The 22,205-nt window shown below is 40.4% G+C and overlaps 1 protein-coding gene across 1 annotated transcript in view; it reads right to left on the reverse strand.

Annotated features, from left to right (window-relative positions):
• LOC145778122 (complement factor B-like) overlaps positions 1 to 22,205 on the reverse strand; it is a 104,174-nt gene that overhangs the window by 42,655 nt on the left and 39,314 nt on the right. The window contains exon 8 of the mRNA XM_082589538.1: positions 14,936 to 15,133. Within this exon, the coding sequence (XP_082445664.1) occupies positions 14,936 to 15,133 (198 nt within the window). The remainder of the gene's footprint in view (positions 1 to 14,935; positions 15,134 to 22,205) is intronic.

Consider the following 22,205-nt stretch of genomic DNA (forward strand, 5'->3'; position numbering starts at 1 on the left):
AATAGAGGTATGTCCAATAATATTTTTTTATACTTAGTTACTGAGACAGTTTCATTTAATTTGTTTGGTAGCTTACCAACCAAGCTACGTTCTGAATAAAAAGCGGCATAGTGTGCCATGAAGTTTTGCTGTAGTTTTAAAATTTTCATAGAGGTATAATTAAGGTGTTAGTTGAGCTACTGCCTTTGGTGTTAGTTGAGCCAGTGTAAAAAGGGCGTTGTAATGCTTACGATACCTCCACAGTCCACACACCTTACATAGATTGCAGCCGTTGGATAAGTCTGTTTACGGTCCAATAAATCTCTTTGAACTACATAAAACTCAACCAAGGCACATAAACCTGGTCAAGCTTTAATGAAATGGTGTTATTTGGATGCCGTAGCAATACCTTCATTGTTTGATGTGTACATTTAGTTACGAGCGACTCTTGGAACAATTGATAACCTGTTTTTCGTATATTGATATTATTACTTTAAATAAAATCTAAGGCTTGGAAAAGAACCGTGGTTAAATGTGTGTTTTCAAAAATAATAAATGAGGCTCAACTAACCCCAGTCTGTGGCTCAACTAACACCCTGGTAAGGGTTAGTTTGACTGTCGTCGTTCGATAAGGCTTGTACTTCCTACAAATATTGTTTAATATACGCAGAAGGCAGAGCACTGCAAATGAAGAAATAAAAGCAACTCAATTAAAAAAAAATTGCAAAAAGTGGCTCAACTAACCCGACCTTCTCCTAACAATAAACTTTCCTTAGAATGTGTTTTCTATAACGACGTTAAAATGACAGTGTAAACCAGCGGTCGGCAACCTGCGGCTCTTTTATCTTTGCGCTCTGGCTCAGGTGATTCTTTTTTGTACTAGTTTGTGTCACAATTAAACCATTGTGGTGCAATAATCAAAAACCGAATAGTTGCGAAAAGGAGGCGCAACACTTTACCTTTGTAGCCAGTGTTGCCGATTGTAATACGTCATAAAAATTAAAAAAATTGCTACCATTTTGGTTGCGTTTCTGATTAGTTGTGTTTCCCAGTTAGTCATATTAAGAGTTGACAGCTGTTGGAATGGTAACTACAAATCAGTTCTACAGGGTGCGGCCGAATAACTCTAACAAAAGGCTTTCCTGTAAGCGTTAGGTTTTTGCTGTAAGCAGTCAATTAGATGGTGCGGCTCAGACAGAGGTGGGCACCCGCTACTTTTAAAGTAGCGCGCTACCCGCTACCGCTACTGGCTACTGGCTACTGGTACTGGTACTCGCTACCGCTACTGGCTACAAAGGTAAAGTGTTGCGCCTCCTTTTCGCAACTATTCGGTTTTTGATTATTGCACCACAATAGTTTAATTGTGACACAAACTAGTACACAAAAGTATCACCTGAGCCAAAATTAGTTGAGCCACTGGGTTAGTTGAGCCACTTTTTGCAAATTTTTTTTAATTGAGTTGCTTTTATTTCTTCATTCGCAGTGCTCTTCCTTCTGCGTATATTAAACAATTTTTGTAGGAAGTACAAGCCTTATCGAACGACGACAGTAAAACTAACCCTTATCAGGGTGTTAGTTGAGCCACAGACTGGGGTTAGTTGAGCCTCATTTATTATTTTTGAAAACACACATTTAACCACGGTTCCTTTCCAAGCCTTAAATTATATTTAAAGTAATAACACTGGTCTACAAATTTCAACTTTTTTTTTCAGGTTTGGGTTTTGACAACTGATTTTGGCTAATTTTGGGGCGCTGAATCCGAAAATGAACTCAGATTTTCTTTATCACATTAAGTTTTCTTTCTATCGTTGCCATTATTTTATGAAATTGACCAATTTTTACCCTTTTTAGTGCAGTAAAATGTCAAATATAATTATTTTCTGACAGCTATCAACTTTCAAACATAGAGATATTTTTACATTAAATTCGTAAATTGGTTCAGATTTCCTCTAAATTAAAAAAATTCCTGTTATGATAATCGTAATAGGACATAGTGGAGATTGGTAGCGTTGAGTTTTTCCATGCTGGCTTGAACTCCCTGTCTTGGCTTCTCAGGCGTTATCTGTGGGTCAGCTGCTATCTCTGTGCAGTGTGCAGATGGAATATCGTAGGAAGACAGCTGGTGGGAGTAGATTTGACTAAGTAATAAATTCTTGCTTAGTAAGGAAGATTTATTTAGAAGTTTCATAAAGCACATGTACATTGTACAGACCAACATCAGAGTTCAAGCTGAAAAGTGGTTTGTAGAAGGAAAAGGTATTTTCATACTTTATAAGTTTGAGTTCAAGTCGGTTAGAGTTTTTTGGTATAGAGGTGTTTCTGTGAAAAAACTTGCTCTTAGAAAACTACTAACAAAGAAAGGTTGTATTTGATCTCAAGCTATGTCTGCTTCCAGCAAAAGAAGAAAATGTTGTAATGATCCGGATATATTTTGTTACATTTGTGGATGCTTCATGTTGAAGTCTCAACAATGCAATATTACCACGTTTGTAAATAGGGCATATCCTGCTTACTTTAAAGTCAAGTTGGGGGACCAGGACAAAAGCTGGGCTCCTCATAAAGTGTGCAAGACCTGCGTTGAATGTCTGAGAAGTTGGTCGCAAGGAAAAGGTTCACAAATGAAATTTGGAATACCCATGATTTGGCGAGAGCAACGAAATCATGTTGACGATCGTTATTTTTGTCTTGTTAGTGTGAAAGGGTATAACAAAAAGAGTAAACATCGTTTGAAATATCCAAATCTGGATTCGGCATTGCGGCCAGTTCCTCACAGTGATGAAAAGCCACTGCCAGTATTTACATCACAAAGTGAAATTTTTCAACCAGCACCCGAGGATCTGTCAGACAAGCCTTCCCAGTTTAATCAGATGGAATTAAATGATTTAGTGAGAAATTTGTATTTGCCTAAGCAATCTGCGGAGTTATTGGCATCAAGGCTACAGGAAAGTAAACTTCTCAAAGCTGGTACTGTGCGCGATACGGTCTACTTGTTCACTTTTCTTTCTTCGGTCTCAGTTTTCAACGCCTTGCCAAATGAAGAAAAACAATAATTGTGCACTTTTGTTTTATTAATTCAGTTTCTTCTCTCTAGTGATAAGCAAAAAAAATAAATAACCGTCCTGTAACTCAACCAACTCAAAACTGCCCATTTTCTTCAACCTAGTCAAAAAAATGAAACGCGTAACTTACAAAAAATGTGAGATCATCTGAAGGCAAGCGCGAGACTAATTTGGTTTCTCGCGCGGGCTTGCGGTGGTCGAAGCCAAACGTCACACCAGCCCTCCCCCAGATGAACCATGTGATATTCTAAACAAAAATGGTGAATCGACAAAACATATGTGGTGTGCACAAAAAATAATGCAATATATAAGAAATCGATATTTGAGAATGATTTTTCAACAACACAGAGATCAAAGGAAGCTTCAGAGGGACGCTTTCGTGTGGATTCATATTCAAAGGTAAGGGAACAACAAACTGTGAAAAGGTCAATAATGGTTAACAATAGAACTCCTTATGAAAAACAACACAGGTAAACATTCTACTTTATGAAAGCGCAAAGAATGCTCACAAAAGTGTAAACTCAAAATTGCACAAAATGATGAACAACAATCGACTGACAATTTGGACATTGTCCATATGATTTTCTACAATCATCACACTTATATGGCTTTTCACCAGATGAACTTATGGCGCTTCAAATTAGTAACTTGTGAAAAGAACTTTTCCACATAAATCACACTTTATACGGCGTTTCACCAGTGTGACTTCTCTTGTGAATTTTCAACGTGGATTTACAATTGAAATTGTTGTCACAAAAGTTACATTGATAACATTTTTCATTGGTTGTTTGCAAATCATTTTCTTTGTATTTATTGCAACGCCTACAAATATTTACATCCGACTCTTGTTGAAACAAATATCAGATCCCTTGATGGCTTGATAACCATCTGAACCATCAAATTGCTTGACTTTGATTCATGTTAAAAGGTGGATTAAATAATTGATTTTAAGAGGATTTATTTAAAACAAACTAGTTGATTGAAGTAATATTTTCTTGGTTATAAATAGAATGAATAAAGATAGAATGTTTCGTTGTTATCGGGGTTTACCAGACAAATTGATCCACCAACTAAGAACGGCCATGCAACTTTCCTGCAGAAAGAGAAAATATTATTCAGGATAACATACAAATAGATTAAGGTTTGTATCTTGCCGGCGGTACAACCACGCGGCCAGCACGCGTTTGCACAAAAGTCTGCCAACTATCCTCTTCCAGAGAGCCTGGGATTGTTTGAGCATTGTTGCCGTCCTGCCCGTTGCTGACATTCCGTTCTGGTTCATCTGGTTCATCTGGTGGTTTATAAAAAACTTTCAGTCTGTCGACAGAAACTGATTTTTCTTTGCCGTTCATCGAAAGTATAAAATACTTTTCATTGCGCTTGAGTACTTCGTATGGTCCGCTGAATCGGGGACGTAGTGGGACCTGTTGGTGGTCGTTTCTAACTATAACATACTTGCAAGTCCAGAGGTTTTTGTCCACATATGAAGTTACTTCACTGTGAACGCGTGGAGGTGTAGGGCGGATGCTGGCGAAGTATTCTTTTAGTTTGCGAACGAATTGGTGAGTATCCACAATCTGATTCGGGGATTCCCTAAATTCTTGAGGCAACTTCAGTGTTTCACCATAAACAAGTTCTGCAGGTGAGCATTCTAATGCTTCCTTCAGAGTGGTACGTATCGTCAGTAGAACGAGAGGTAGATTTTGATGCCAGGTGTCTGGATTCTTTTGCATACGAAGGGCATCTTTCAGCCTTCTATGGACAATTTCGACGATTCCGTTGCTTTGAGGATGGAAGCTTGTTGACGTAATATGCTTTATTCCCAGGAATTTCATAGCGTCATGCCACAGTTGGCTGATAAACTGGCCGCCACGATCTGAGGTTATGGATGACGGCACCCCATAATATTGGATCCAACCATGTAGAAATGCTTCGACGGTTGATTCCGCTGTAATGTCTTTCATTGGTGTAGCTGTGTACCAACGAGTGAATCGATCGATGACCGTAAGCAAGTATCGGTGACCGTTGCTGGGTGGAAGTGGACCAACAATATCGATATGAATATTGGAAAATCTACGCGACGGTAAGGTAAATTGTTGAAGCTTTGCTTTATTATGTCTAATGATTTTTCCTTTTTGACATGCGGGGCATGTTTTAACCCAAAAGGCGATCTCTTTCTTCATGAGGTTCCATACAAATCGTTGTTGAATTAACGATCGAGTTGCGTTCACACCCGGATGTGATAAGTTATGAATCTTGTCGAAAACAAGTCTTTGAAAATCGAGAGGAATAATCGGTCTTACTTTTGGCATAGACGTATCGCAGATCAAGGCCACATCGCTGTTCTCAAGAGGAAATTCCTTCAGTTTCAGGTTGGACTTTTCTGGGTTGGTTAGCACTTCCCGAATATAGGGGTCTTGTGCTTGAGCTTTCGCAATTGCAACGTAGTCAATTCCTTCCTGTCTACACATAACATTGTTAATTTCGATACGTGACAGAGCATCTGCAGTAAAATTAGCTTCTCCTTTTATATGCTGGACATCATTCGTGAACTCCGCAATGAAACTCATTTGTCGTGCGCGCCTTGCAATTATGGGGTCAGATCTGGAGTAAAATGCAGCTACTAGTGGCTTGTGATCAGTGAATAAGGTAAACGTCTTACCTTCCACCAAGTGATAGAAGTGCTGGACGGATAAATAAGAAGCCAGAAGCTCCCTATCAAAAGTAGAGTACCTTTTTTGTGTGTCATCTAGTTTCCTGGAGAAGAAAGCAATTGGTTTCCAGGTTTCATCATGTTTTTGTTGTAGAACTCCACCTATGGCAACGTCACTTGCATCCACCTGAATACTTGTTGGCAAATTATTGTCAGGATACACTAGTAGTGCTGCATTTGCTAACAACTCTTTACTGTTTTCAAAACATTCTTTAGTTTCGTCAGACCAAGGAACAAGATCCTGGTTTTTGTTTTTGGGCTTCTTCAGCAGGTCGTATAACGGGGCTAAATATTTTGACAAATTCTCCACAAATCTGTGATAGTAGTTGATAAATCCAAGATATGAACGCAATTGCTTACATTTTTGAGGACGAGGATAATCTTTGACCACCTTTACACGCTCTTCTAAGGGAAGAATTCCGTCCGGTGTTACGATATGTCCAAGAAAGTTGAGACGTTGCAAACCGAATTCCGACTTTGATGGATTAATGGCTACTCCAAATCGGTCTAAGCGTTGGAAAAGTTCTTCAAGATGACGTTTGTGATCTACTGCAGAAGAGGAAAATATTATTAAATCGTCTATGTAAGCCATTACATTGGTTAAGCCTTGCAAAACATGATCGATGAATCGTTGAAATGTAGCACCCGAGTTTTTAAGACCAAAGGGCATGGACAAGTTTTCGAAAAGGCCGAACGGGGTTGTAACTGCAGTCATCGGAATAGATTCCTCCTCCAGCGGAATCTGATGGTATGCCTTAACCAGGTCGATCTTTGAAAATATTGTTGAGCCTTGTAACCTGTGAAACAAAGTTTGAATTTTTGGGACCGGATATTTGTCTTCTACTGTCATTTTGTTTAACTGTCTGTAATCACCACACATCCTGTAAGTAGACCCATTTTTGCTTGATTTAGGGACCATATGTAGAGGACTAGCAAAAGGTGAATCGGACCTTCGTATAATGCCGGCTTCCATCAGATCATCGATTTCCTTCTGAGCATGACGAAACTTCTCGGGAGTCAGAGGGCGTGGTCGAGCAGAACAGGGGTACCCACTAATCACTATTTTATGCTTAATTCTATGCTTCGGTGGGTCTTTGCGGTTTGGAGGTCTGGTTAGATCAGGGTACTTAGCCAAAATCTTCATAAAGTCGTTTTGTGGAACAAATGGTCGTGGAGCTTGAATGTTGCATATCATCTTTTCCACCAGATATCCGAAACACTGTTGCTCTTGATCTCTCAAGCATTTTCGATCGAAGTCCAGCGATAAGGAAAAGTGAGCCAAAAAATCCACGCCAATAATATTATGGGACACATCTGCAATCATAAAAATCCATTTAAATGGTTTAGTAGTACCGATCTCTATTGTCATGGAACGGTTCCCGTAGGTTGCGATGGGGGAACCATTGGCAGCCGCCAAAGTACGATCAGTGATTTTATGCTTCCGCTCAGTTTTACTCGGTTTCACCACTGAAATTTCAGCACCCGTGTCGATAAGAAATAGAGTTCCGGTACGTTGATCTCGAACATGAGGAAGTGGGCTTCTGTCTTGATTCTCCACATCCGCCACTATTGACGTGGATTCCATCCGTTTCCCTGGTTATATGCTCTTGGACGCCATTCGCATGGTGCTGTGCATCGGAATGCTCTATTGCCGAATCTCTGATGATAAAAACATAATTGATTAAGATTTTGCCTTTCTCGTGACTGAGGATGGTTGTGCTGGTTAAATCTAGGTGGGCGAAAATTGCTCGAGTCCGAATATCTATGATGAGGTGATTGGCATTCAGAGGTTGAAGGCTTATTAGAAGGTGAATGTTGGTTTAGAAGAGTTTCCATTTTCTCCTCCAAGTGACTAAGACGAGCTTGAAGGGTTCTTCGTTCGTTTTTAGCTATGGATTCGCTCAAAGCCGTATTTCCTGTAGAAGCGGAGGAAATATTATGAATTCCGGGTGATGGAGAGATTACAACCATTTTATCCGCGGCTTCCGCTAGCTGTTCCACGGAGGATTCAGTCATGGTGCACAACGAGAGGCGGATGCTTTCTGGCATGCGTAGTATGAACATTTCTTTTAGCATGCTAGGGGAGATATCTTTTCGCGCTAGAGTTGCCTTTAAGTGTATTAATAAGTCTGAAGGCCGTCTGTCACCCAAGTGTGTTGGATTGAATAATTCCGCCACCCTGCTACTCATTGATGGTTCAAACCTGTTTAATAAACGAGATTTAATGGAATCGTAGGTAGGCTCTTCAAACAGTAAATCCTGGATAACTAATAAAGGTTCCTCAGTTAGATGTGTTACTAATATATCTGTGCGGATATTTTCGTTTGTAATGTTCCAGAATTTTAGCCTGAGTTCCAATGCGGCAAACCAGATGGAAGGATGTTGTTTATTAAAATCTATGAAAATCTTTCTTCCTGATTGGTAATTCAAAGAGGGTGTTTGTTGTTGAGATGCTACTGGTTGAAATGGGTCAAATGTGAATGGATCAGTAGCGGGATTGTTTGATTTGAAGGGAATCTTTTGAGTCAAAGGGGGATGCGAAAATTTGTAATCTGGTAGGCCTACGAGTGGTAGGTTACCTGGTGTTGTCGATCTTGATGCTCCTTGTTTCTTGTCCATCTCGCTTCCCATTGTGGGGCTTCCCATTCCCATTGTGAGTTTTGCTCGTGACCTAGTGACCATCTGATGTGACGACGCCAGGGTTGCTGTTCCTTCCTTCCTGCCAGTATATCGTAATCGATCGCACTCCTGTTATAAACTGAACTGTCGGGGTCACCAATGTGCGCGATACGGTCTACTTGTTCACTTTTCTTTCTTCGGTCTCAGTTTTTAACGCCTTGCCAAATGAAGAAAAACAATAATTGTGCACTTTTGTTTTATTAATTCAGTTTCTTCTCTCTAGTGATAAGCAAAAAAAATAAATAACCGTCCTGTAACTCAACCAACTCAAAACTGCCCATTTTCTTCAACCTAGTCAAAAAAATGAAACGCGTAACTTACAAAAAATGTGAGATCATCTGAAGGCAAGCGCGAGACTAATTTGGTTTCTCGCGCGGGCTTGCGGTGGTCGAAGCCAAACGTCACAGTACAAGCGTGACATTTTATCGCAAACGAGAAGAAGAACTGCTTCCATATTTTGCTCCCCACAATGATTTCGTTTATTGCAACAATATAGAAGGGCTTCTTCTAGAAATGGGATTACCACAGTATGATGCAGACGAATGAAGACTTTCAATGATCATTTTTAAGCTTATAAGTTGGGGGACCAGTTCATATTTTATGAAAGCTCTTTTTTTGACTGTTTCTGAACTCGCCCTGCCCAAGTCCCTTTGAGTCAATCTTTATTTTGGCACTTTGCTATTTCTGTATGTGTCTTCAGAATTTCTATACTCCATTGGAATGTCTATGTGCATATTGTGTGAACTGTAGGCTGTAATTCAGATAATACCTTGTCACTGTCCTATCGACATGTTCGTCAGCATAATGTAGCGTTTGATGTTATTATGGTTGCTCTTTTGCATGCCTATTTATTATTCCAAGGCATGAAATTTTAATAAAAACAACGCAAATTTGTGTGAATATAATATAGAATGCTTGTTTACTAATTAAAGCTAGATTATTGCAGGTTAACAGTGTTTATTGCATCAGAATTCCTTGTTTTGACAACAGAGGGGGGGCAAAAATTGATTTTTTTCAAAAATTAGGGATATTTCATATCTCAAAAACGTGATGTGATAGAGAAAATCTGAGTTCATTTTCGGATCCAGCGCCCCAAAATTAGCTAAAATGAGTTGTCAAAACCCAAACCTGAAATTTTGTGTAGACCAGTGTAATATATCAATATACGAAAAACAGGTTATCAATTGTTCCAAGAGTCGCTCGTAACTATTAATGTACACATCAAATAATGAAGGTATTGCTACGGCATCCAAATAACGCCATTTCATTAAAGCTTGACCAGGTTTATGTGCCTTGGTTGAGTTTTATGTAGTTCAAAGAGATTTATTGGACCGTAAACAGACTTATCCAACGGCTGCAATCTATGTAAGGTGTGTGGAGGTATCGTAAGCATTACAACGCCCTTTTTACACTGGCTCAACTAACACCAAAGGCAGTAGCTCAACTAACACCTTAATTATACCTCTATGAAAATTTTAAAACTACAGCAAAACTTCATGGCACACTATGCCGCTTTTTATTCAGAACGTAGCTTGGTTGGTAAGCTACCAAACAAATTAAATGAAACTGTCTCAGTAACCAAGTATAAAAAAATATTATTGGACATAACTCTATTTTCAAAATCTACTTTCCAAGATCAAAACACAACTTTTTAACTTCAGCACCACATATAATATCAATCGTCAACTCACACCAGACGGGAGACCACGCAATGAGAAATTTTAAGATCACGTGGTGATAAAATGTGGTTACCTCACCACATTTAAGAATTGAAAGGGGTGGATCAACAGTCTTACTAACCCAGTGGCTCAAATAACCCGACCTTCCCCTACGCATCTTTCAAAAACACGAGCATTTCAAAATGAGAGTCACTAAGTTCTTCCCGCTTTGGCTTAAGCATATCTTTTCCAAGAGAGAAAAGTCTCTCCACTGCAGCACTGGAAGGAATGGGGGTGTTGTATTTAATGAACAGATGTTTTAGCTCGGTATTCGAGAAGCTCAAGGACTTGCTCAAGTCCGAAAAAAGGCGTCCACATTTGTTGTTTCCTTCTGCACCGACGTTTCACGGGATCGTAGCTCCACACCAGAAAACGAGATTTTCAAAAGACCGAAACTTTGCAACAACCGATTATATAGCTGCTTGACCACGCCAGCGTTGCCAAAAAACGAGTATTTTTTTCATTTTAAATTAAAAAGTAGCGGGTAGGGGAAGTGCGACTGAAAAAAAGTAGCGTCTCTCCCGCTACCGCTACTTTGAAAAAAAATAGCGCCGCTACTGCAGCCGCTACTCCAACTAAAAAGTAGCGCCGCTACCGCTACTTTGCCCAAACAAGTAGCGCGCTACTGCCTACCTCTGGGCTCAGAGCAGGTTTTAGTTTGACGGAAACGAGACCAAATGGCTCTTTCAATGCTAAAAGTTGCCGACCCGTGGGTAAACGAATGATAACATTTGTTTTCAAGGTTATTTTTGCGTCACTAGGGACTTGAAGAGTATTTCCTAATGTCATTTTAGACAAAAGTAGCGGAAGAAGTAGCGGTAGAGCGCGCTACTTTGGTCTGAGTAGCGATAACGGGTAGCGCGCTACTTTTATAAATTGGTAGCGGGTAGCGGTATCGCGCGCTATTTTGGTCCAAGTAGCGGTAGCGAGTAGCGCGCTACCTTAAAAGTAGCGGGTGCCCACCTCTGGTTGACTGGCAGGCTCTCAATCTCACCGAGCCTCCTGTAACAAGAAACATGGGGGACAAAGAACTGCAAGACAAGATTGCAGCTAAGAACACTCCAGAACTTTTATTCCCTCGATTTCTGTGTCACACACAGGTGGTGGAAAGGTGGCGGTGTGCCGAGTTAATTCGCGAGATGGGTTTATACGCTCACGCATTGAATCACGACAAGAAATGCCCAAGTTCGAATCGAAACATGACTATTTCATCTAAAGCGAGGAATTTTGATGCATATTATTATTTTCCATTGCATTGCAATAGATCTCTATGCTAACATCAAATTAAAATACATTTGCATGTATTTTTGCGTTTTTAGTCGATAAGTAATGGCCTGGTTGCAGATCAAAAATTTGTTCGATTGAAATACATTTTTAGTACAGTGTTCTATATACCCAATGGCAAGTTTTGGCTACCCAAGCTAAGCAAAATGAGGAAAAAGTTTTATACCCCCCTAAATTGATCCTCGTAGAAGGAAATAGTAAATTTTCAAGTAGCTGGTGGCAGATCAAGATGTCGTGAGATTACATTCTAACCGTGAGATTACATTCTAAGTCGTGAGATTACATTATAATCTGCAAGTTTTCCAACAACAAGCTAATAAAAATGTTATAAAAAATGTTTTCACTCCACCCGAAACTGGTCAACTGGGCAAGAAAGCTGCCCATCACAGTTTTCAATTGTGATCAACTTGGCATGAAAGCTGCCCATTGCAGTTTCCAATTGTGCTCAACTTGGCATGAAAGCTGCCCATTGCAGTTTCCAATTGTGCTCAACTTGGCATGAAAGCTTCTCATCACAGTTTCCAATTGTGCTCAACTAGGCATGAAAGCTGCCCATCACAGTTTCCAATTGTGCTCAACTGGACATGAAAGCTGCCCATCACGGTTTTCAATTGTGATCAACTTGGCATGAAAGCTGCCCATTAGGGTGGGTCGATTTCTCCATTCATCATATAAATTTGAACATAGGTGCCAGTTTACCTTCTAAACATTTCCTCAAAGTTTAAAATCGTTTTGTGCACAGCAACCCATTACCCCAACGACTCTCTGTTTTTATAACAGGGTTGCCAGATTGGGCGAAAAGTTGCGGTAATTTTTGTCATTTTATCTCATTTTTTGCCCAATCCAGCAATCCTGCGCAGTGAGCGAACTTCTAATAGTTGTGCGGTTTAACACGCCACACAAAAACTTTGTGAAACTGACTCTTTATCTTATTAATCCGATAATGATCCGAGTTTCAAGGAGAGTTTCTCAACAAGTAGTGCCTACAATACCATCCCAATCCCTTGTGTTGCAAGGGAAGCAGATCGAAAGATGGTTTTTGACAAAACAGTTGCTGCTATTGCCACTGCTACTTTGCAGGGTGTGGTAGGAAAAGACTTCTCCACATATATCATTATTGACCCACGGAAAGTGGGACATAGCCGAGTCAAGAGGCGTACTGGATTGAAACCAACCCAACATGTCGCCAATAATTTTATATCGCTCAATTTCGATGGGAGAAAGGATGAATAATATGTCTTTGATGACTACCACCACAGGAGAAAAATAAAAGAATACCATTACGTTTCACTGACACAACCTGGTGACATCTACATCTCTTATGTCACAACACCAAGTAGTCGTTCAATTGACATTTTATAATGTATGATCGACGAGAATATGAACATGGATGGAATTCTAATAACAGGTTGTGACGGGACAGCAGTGAACACTGGAAATAGTAATGGAGTAATCGCTAGAATAGAAGATCATATCCATTATACAGTTCAGTGGAATATATGTTGGCTTATGCTGCCCATCAATGAGTTACCATTGCAAAATCTATTTGGATTATTTGGAAAGACATCTGGTCCAGAAACATTCATTGGTGAAATTGGCGATATTCTGTGGTCAAACCATATAGCCTTGGAGATCGCATTGTTTGATAAAATCGAGAGTCCCCATTTGCCAAAATTGGACAATTCAAAGATCTAAGCACAGACCAGATGTACCGTTTGGAAATCTGCCACGCAATCAGTTCTGGGGAATGCTCTGAAACACTCTTACACAGAGATCCTGGAAAATATAATCATTCACAGGAGCAAATCGAATGTGCCGCTATTATGTTAGTCAAACCCATCCATTAGAGATTAGACTCTGTTAAGACATTGACACGATTCATTACAACTGTATATGGGCCTGTATGGATTGCACTAAGATGGCCACAGATATCAGCAATGCTCCAGCAGTACTTTTCCTAATGATACAACTCAGTCGTCGACTAGAGCCAGTAGAAGTGCAGTCTGTCATCGACAAATCGATCAAGCAAAATTGTTATTCAGCTCACCCCGAAAACTTGCTAGATGCTATGTTTCATGACAATAAACCTGCCATTCGTGAAGTAGCTGTTAGGCGAATTCTGAAAGTACGAAAGCTTTCATCTACAATAATATGAAGATTCCATCGCCCTGCTGATCAACTCAATCTTAATGCAATGGATTATACTGATGTGAACGATTGGACACAGATTAACGTTACTGAACCACCATTATTATCATCTAAGTCTAAGGACTAAGAGTGAGGATGAACTTTGGGATGCAATAAAGTCAGTCCCAACCCACAGACTCAAGCCGTTGAAAGAATGATTCGTGTAGTCGCTAAGGTCAGCTTCAAAACTCTCGGAAAGGAGAAAAGAAACTCTATGATTTACTCTATCTTAGATGCAAGGAAGCAGCGGCCTATATTTGAATCAAAGAAAGACTGTGTTGTTTATTTTAACATTCAGGTCAGGCCCGGATTTGGGGGGCAGAGGGTGCAGGTGCCCCGGGCCCCCTCTTGACTTTTGAAGGGCCTCCCGACGTGGAAAAATGTGATTTTGAGTTATTATTATTTTTTTCTTTCTACCTTTGAAGTCTCTGCAAAATGCTGTGCAGTGCTGGATTATGGCTACTGTAGACGTAGAGGTGGCTTTACGCGCCGAAGGCGCGAAAACATGTTTTGTGCGGGGGCCCCCTGATCTAAAAATGCCCCTGGCCCCTCATTAGCTAAATCTGGCCCTGATCTAGGTGTGGTTTTAACTCATTACATTTCAATTGTGTTTCGCTTTCACTGTAGCCTACCTATTGAATATAATTTACCGTGAAGTAGAAATTGTATTTTTCCATATTACCTGGGGTAAGTGGTTAGGAGCACACCATCACATTGAAATTTTAACACTTTATTTAGTATGGCAAGCCTCGCCTAAATACCGATTTATGCGACAATCCGACAATTTTATGTGAAAATCGACCCACCCTACTGCCCATTGCAGTTTCCAATTGTGCTCAACTTGGCATGAAAGCTGCCCATCACAGTTTCCAATTGTGCTCAACTAGGCATGAAAGCTGCCCATCACAGTTTCCAATTGTGCTCAACTTGACATGAAAGCTGCCCATCACGGTTTCCAATTGTGCTCAACTAGGCATGAAATCCGCTCATCACAGTTTTCGATTGTGCTCAACTGGACATGAAAACTGCCCTTCACAGTTTCCACTTGAATTATGATCAACTGGGCACGAAAGCTGCCCATCACGGTTTCCAATTGTGCTCAACTAGGCATGAAATCCGCTCATCACAGTTTTCGATTGTGCTCAACTAGGCATGAAAGCTGCCCATCACGACAATACAGATTTATACCGCTAGGACACCAGATGTCCATTTTTATGGCTAAGTAGCCTACAGGAAATTTTATTTTTGATGTAGAAATTTTCTGCCGTGGTGCGTTTAGTTTGAGAAACTTTCATCCCTTGAATATTTACACTTACGTTTTCGATCACAAACTGTATCCACACCACTCCACTTCCCGTTATTTAAGCAGGTTCTATTCCTGGCTCCGATGTGATTGTACCCTGGACGGCATTCAAACCGCAGCTTATCACCAACGTAGTAAGGTGGAGGGCGGAACTCTGATATGTAACCATCTTGATCGCTAATGGCGCTTTGCGGGTCCACGCACTGAACACCTGAAAAAATACAAAAATTTTTTCGTCCATCATCTGTAAATTGATAGTTCTGTTACACTGGTCAACACAACTTTTCTTGCATGGAGTTTTTCAAGGGATTTAGGGTAATTTGGGGGCGCTGAATCCGAATCTGATGTTAGTTTTTGCTCATCACATCACGTTTTGGAGATATGACAACTTTTTTAAATTGAAAGTTTTACCGATTTAAGTTATAAAATTTATATTGCTTTTAAGCACCCGCAGCCGAAATGGAATAATGTTTGCAATTGGAGGCAGCTGTTCCCTTAAGAATGCTTTTCCAAAACTATTTTTGTGATTGCACCCTTTTCGAACATTTTTGACTAATCTATATAGTATACAAACACTAAATAAATGAAATATAATTGAAAAAGTACAATTTGAAGCACTGTGCTCATCACAGGTAAGGCACCACCGAAAAGTTGATTTTTTCTTAATTATTTGTCTTTCTCACATAATTGACTTTGCAGATTTAAACTAAACACATGCAAGAAAAGGTAATGCTGTCACCTAAAAACCATTTTCATAGTGATGTAAAAACCCAAAGCATATCTTGGTACAATCAAACGCAGCCACGTTAACCCTTTGAAGGTTGGGGGGGGGCTGTCAATTCAACTTTTTTGTATCAACAGTTGTATCTCTAAAACCACTGAGGCTGCGACTATAAGATTTCTTGACTTTTCCTAACTTTCATTCACCTCTATTGAGCTGAAATTTTGAGCGAATAAAGATTATAAATTGAGAAATATAAGGCATTTCTCAGCACATCCTTTGAAATATTTCATACTCTATGTTCAAAATTTTTCTACCAGCTGGATAGAAGTAATTAATTTGGCCTCGTTAATCAAATGATTCGTTAATCAAATGATTTAAATTGAGATTAAGTAAAAAAAATTTAATCACAACATTGTAATACATGTTCTTCATTACTCTACCAAAAAATACCAAATAATCCAAACGTCATAAGTCACCTCAACACCTCAACCAATATGAGAAGTTCTATAATTCACATAGTTTTAATTTGCGGATATGCTCAGCGTGAATAGTTTTACAAAGTAAATCCCAAATTTTAAAACCGTGCCCTAAAAAATAACAGAGATATCACTCCTAAAGCATAAAAAGAATCGACAGCTCCCCCCAAACTGAGTAAGACTCCAAGAGCCCAACCTTCTAAGGGTTAAGACATCAAAATTGTTCTTTTTGTAGCTGATCTCTTATGAACTGAATCAGGGACATCTCTCATCAAACCCCAGCAGTAATCTGCCATCATGTTGCAGTTCCATCGACCTTGGTAAAGTTCTTCCATCACTTTGATGATGGAAACGCTCGCCCTGCTCCTCACTTAACGTCGCAAAGGTTCTCTGGAAACTCGCTCAGGTGGCTGTGCAAGTAGTGAACTTTAATGCTCATCCTACTCCCAAGTTCGTGCAGGCTGATGAGAAGCTCCTGCACCATTTCTCTGTAATTGTCAGCTTTCTTATTCCCAAGGAAGTTATGAACCACATTAGCAAATGCATTCCAAGCTCGAGTCTAGATGGTGGCCATGGTAGTCACGAAGTGATGGTTGTTCCAGACAATGGTTCACCTAATCAAACGTCATATAAAAACCGTTCAAGTCTACTGAATATTACGTCATGGAAGTTGCTGGAAAATGTGCCAAAATTGCACCATCGTTCATAGACTTGTGTCAAACCTGTTTGGACCTGTTTGGGCCTGTTTCAGTTTGAAACCTGTTTAAACATGAATACATTGGATTACTAGCTTTGGACACCTGTTTTGAATTGCGTGACAATGGTTTTCACTATTGCGTCACAGTACCGCATACGTGAATTTGAGATATTGATATCTATTCTGGTCATTCGTAAAATTGTTTGTTGGAAGTCGGTCGCACATTTAACTGTTGTGCCTATTGCTTGCTAGCTGGACAAAAGTTCCGTCTTTTATCCAATTAATCTGTTCTATAGTGACAGTTTTTAGAGGTGTACGCGTTGCACCCCCTCGTTTTCGGTCGCCGCGGGCTAATTTTTACAGAAATACACTTTTTGAAAAGAAGTTCAAGTGTGTGTTTCTTCGGTCATTATATGCAGACGAACGGATCCGGGAACTTTATGTTACAATTTTCCCACGAAGAGATTATGGTTTACCGCTGTGACCATAAAAAATAAAAGACGATTTTTGTTAGCTGGTAGGCCAAGAAGCACTTGAAGGCACAAAAAATAAAAGACGATTTTTGTTAGCTGGTAGGCCAAGAAGCACTTGAAGGCACAAAAAATAAAAGACGATTTTTGTTAGCTGGTAGGCCAAGAAGCAATTGAAGGCATAAAAAATAAAAGACGTGTTTGTTGTCAGCTAGTGCAGAAGAACTACTTAGAAGTACAAGAAATAATAAAAGAAGATTTTGTTGGTTGGTAGTCTACAGAAGCAAAGAAAATTGGAGACATTTCTTCTCGGTCGGTAGGCTACTGAAGAACTTTAAGCTAAAAAGTAAAGATATTTCTTCTCAGTTTGGTACTGAAGAAAAATAACTTTGACATTCATTGGCAAAAAAAAAGATTAAAGACAATCCATCTGTGCTTGAAGATTCAAGCGGACGAATCCAAGCAAGTTTTGTGGACTTTTGGACTTCATATACTCGTACAGCTACGGTATCGTGCATTTAAATTCTTTTTTGTATTTTTGCGGTCTTTGCAGTTAAGTTTTTTATAACTTAATTTTGTGTGTTTTTGTAACTTAATTTTTTAATTGTTAAATTTAGCCCTAACATTTAATATGTCTACACTCGGTGGCGACAGGGACTCGACCACCGTCGACTCGACTGAGTTTAAGCCTGATGATGTTCTTTGCGGTCGGGCAGACCATTCTGGGGAGGGACCCAGTAACGATGAGGCTAAGTCAGTTCGAGAGGCCCGGCATCTTAGACGGGATATTTTGACTCAAATTGGGGAACTTTCTGTAGCCCTAGGTTCTTTGAGTGATAAGCAGGAACTGTTAATTTTTAGATCTAACTTATCTACTTTAGAAGAGGAATTACGGCATTTCCATGCTCTTTTGAGTAAAATTTTTAACTCTGCAATCTTGGCAGAACTTCGTGATAGGGTAGACCCCGAATTTAACTTGTTAAAAAATAACTTCGAACAAAAAGAAAGTGAGTTCTCAGATAGGTTGGATGCTGACATACATCCTGAGGATAGTGCCTCAAATGTAAGCACTAGGATGTCTGAGAGCTCGTCTCGGATAGTGGCACAAATTAACTTACAGCTGAGACGAAAGGAGCTCCAGATCCGAGCTGAGGCCGAAGCGAGAGCTGCTGAGGCCGCCGCGAGAGCTGAGGCCATACGAGCTGAGGCCGCCGCGAAAGCTGAGGCGGAAGTGAGAGCTGTTGAGGCCGCCACGAGAGCTGAGGCCATACGAGCTGAGGCCAAAGCGAGAGCTGCTGAGTTCGCACTCAAAGACGCTCAGTTGAGGGCTGAACAACGTAAAGAGGTAATTTTAGCTGAATGTCGATCAGAGTTGGGCTCCCGGCGTAGTTCTAAGAAGGGCTCTTCTAGGCATTTCAGAAGTGAACATCAATCGCAGTTTAATTTACCTAACCTTTTCCAAACGCCTGTTCAATCTGTAAGTGGACCAGTACAATCCACATCTTTTCAAGCTGTTTCAGGAGGTCTCGGGGCCGCGGCTAAGGGTCTTCCGAAAGCTGTAGAGCCAAGGTCTGCGAATTACAACCGAACTCCTCCCCCAGAGCGTATAGGTCATGGGGCCGCCATTAGCAGTAATGCTTTGCCCCCTTCACAGTTTTCTGCGCCGCTAGTTTTTGATCGCCCAGCTACACGTAATTTGGGTGGTTGTGAGAAGCGTATCGCGTCTCCTGATTTTAACGTTTGTGAGGATCGTGATCGGGCTGTGCATGTGACTGAGACCACTCAGCCCCTTAAGGGATATAGCTTGTCTTCTCCCGCTAAATCGAGTTCTCAACAACAGGATTGCTTTTTTGAATACCAAAATAGTAGGACGTTCTTCGATAAGGCGGCCTTGATTGGTTACGATGGTAATAATATGCCATTTGTCTTCTTTAAAAATCGTGTTACGGCCTTGATGGCAGCTTCTCCCTTTAAGGGTACTCGTTTGACTTTGTTGCAAGCAGCTTGTGTTAGAACAGCTGCACAAACGATTGCTAATTTGGTTTCGGACACCCCTGGCTTGTCAGAGGAAGACAGGATAGAAATGTCGTTAGCTCGCTTGTCCCAGCGTTTTGGGGTTCGTGGAGGTCTTTTCGCCGAACAGGAAATTAGAAAGTATCGCTATGGTAGCAAATTGAATTCAATCTCTTCCAGTGATTTGAAAGAGTTTAAAGATGAATTGTCGCAGTGTTTGCTTTACGCACAAGCTTATGGTCAGCGTGATAAATTAGAAGGACGTTTTGTCTTGGATTTGGCTAAGCGACTCCCGTTTGACGCTAAGCAGCGTTATCTTGACTTTTTAGGTGATCAGTATGGTAGCACTGAGGAACCTACTTTTCAGAGTTTGTTTGATTTTGAAGTACGGGAGGAAACGCGCAAGTCCACTGATTTTAGCATTATGCTAATGGGCGATTCTGGTGAGTCGCAGCATTTTAAAAAGTTTGGCAAAGGAAAATTGCCTTCATGTCCGGTTAGGCAGACGTCTGTAAAACCCCATGATAATGTCATGTCAGGAAGTTCGCAGTACTCGACTGCTGTAGGCGCACCGCACGGTGGTGAGGCTAGACGTAAAGACCTGCCGGCATGTATTTGTTGTTCGTCACGTGGTCAAGTTGAATATCATTTTTTGTCTAATTGTAAAGAATTTTTGCGCTTGACATCTAAAGATCGGAGAGATGTCATTGTGAAAGCTGGCAAATGCCTGAATTGTTTGCGCCAGCATATGGTTAGGGACTGTAATCATGCAAATAACTGTCGTCAGTGTGGGCCTAACAACGATAGGAAACACTATTTTCTTCTGCATGATTTTTATGTGACGTCACGTGATTCTCTGGATTCGGTCGGTAAAGATGATGCTGGTGCCAGAGTTCCTGTCCGTAATGTTAAGATTGGAAATGTTAAAGCAGCCTTTAACCGCGTTACTGCTGCTCGTGTTTTGAATCCAATGACTGGCAAATCGAAGTTGGTGTATTGTCAGCATGATCCTGGTTCGCAGTTGACCTTTGTTTCGAGTGACTTGGTGTGCGAACTTGGCCTTAAACTGTATGATAAAGCGTCGTTCAAAATGAATACTCTGGCTGGTCAAAAACCTACTTGTGCTGATCTTGTTAAACTCAACATCCAGTCGTTAGAGACTGATGAACTGTTTTGTGATATAACCTCGGTGGTTAACCCAGCTTGGGCTGACGATGTTAAAACTTTACCCCATAAACAAGATTTAAGTGGTTTCCGTCATTTTCATGACGTGAATATGTTTCATTTGAATGATTGTAGTACTGTAGATGTACTGATTGGCAATGATAACGCTTATTTGATGTGGACAAAAGAAGAACGTGTTGGTGAAAATCGTAGTGAACCGCATGCTTTACTCACTCCTCTCGGTTGGTTGGCTTGTGGTGGTAAGTCACCCTTAGTTGAAAGCGTTGCTAAAGTGTGCAGAGTGCAGACGTCTTCAGAGTCGGATGTCATCTCTGGCTTTCAGCGTAAAATTGAGTCTTGTGATATGGAAATAGCAGACCTGAATAAAGTCATTCAGGATTTGACTTTGCAAAATGAAAAATGTGATTTGTCTCGCAATGATATTTTGGCTAGAGAACGTGTCGAACCGAATATTGAGTTGAAAGATGGTCGATTTGAGATACCTGTTCCGTTGAAGGAAGATATTGATCTACCTTACAATTTTGTGTTGGCGTCAGATAGAGTTGCTGCTTTAAGAAAGAAAGCTTTAAAACAACCTGAACTTCGTGATTTCCTTACTGACACCATGAAAGATCTTAAATCTAATGGCTATATTGAGCGTGCTGGTGAAGCAGGAAATGTCAAGGGATTTGAATGGTATTTACCATACTTTGTGACGTCACAATTAAAAAAGCGCATTGTTTACAATGGAAAGTCTGAATTTCGAGGAACTTGTGTTAATGATGTAATGTTTTCTGGTCCTGACTTGTTAAACCCTCTGGTAGATGTCTTGGCTAGATTTCGGCTTGGTAGATTTGGTCTCATGGCTGATGTGACTAAATGCTTCTTTCAAATGAAGTTACCTGAGTCGCAAAGGGATTTGTTTCGTATATTGTGGTTCGAAGATGATGACCTTGAAAATGGTAGGATGGTACCATTTCGTTTTTGTGTACACCCTTGGGGAATAAAGAGTAGCCCGTAGATCGCTTGCTTGGCTATAAAAAAAAATGATCGAGCAGAATCCCAGCAGTGCTGGTGAATTGACTCTCTGCAATATTGCAAATAATATGTACATGGATGATTTTATATTTTCGGCTGATAGCTTAGAGGAAGCTCAGCAAATCACTCATGAGTCAATTGCTTTGTTTGATAGCCGTGGGTTTAAACTTGGTAAGTGGAGTGCTAACAAGGAGTCTATGATTGTCTTGTCAAATTTGGATAATGAGATGCTTTCACCTTTGATTCGTGACATTGACTTTCAGACTGAAAATATGACTTTGCCATCAGCGAAGACATTGGGTTGTGTGTGGCAAACCGAGTCTGACGAGATGCGTATCGCATGTTCCTTAAAGCCCTTAGCTAAACACACGCGCCGAAGTATGCTCAGTCAGCTTGGACAAAATTTTGATCCGCTAGGCTTTGGAGCGCCATTTTTTCTAAAAGCACGCCTTATACTTCAGCAATTGGCGACAGACAAGTTTGATTGGGACACCGAGGTCCCTGATAGCTTTGTTAAAGAGTGGGAGTCGTGGCTTCGCTCTTTGGACCTGCTTAAGGATTTTTCGTTACCGAGATGGTATTTTGCAAACTCTGGTGTGTGCAGTCCGGATGATATTGTTTCATATCAATTGCATGGGTTTAGTGATGCTTCGAATCAAGCTTTGCTTTCTCTTCTGTTGTTTACTTACGTAGACTGGTTA

This window comes from Aplidium turbinatum, chromosome 1, assembly GCF_918807975.1.
Source record: "Aplidium turbinatum chromosome 1, kaAplTurb1.1, whole genome shotgun sequence".
In the NCBI taxonomy this organism is placed as follows: Eukaryota; Metazoa; Chordata; class Ascidiacea; order Aplousobranchia; family Polyclinidae; genus Aplidium; species Aplidium turbinatum.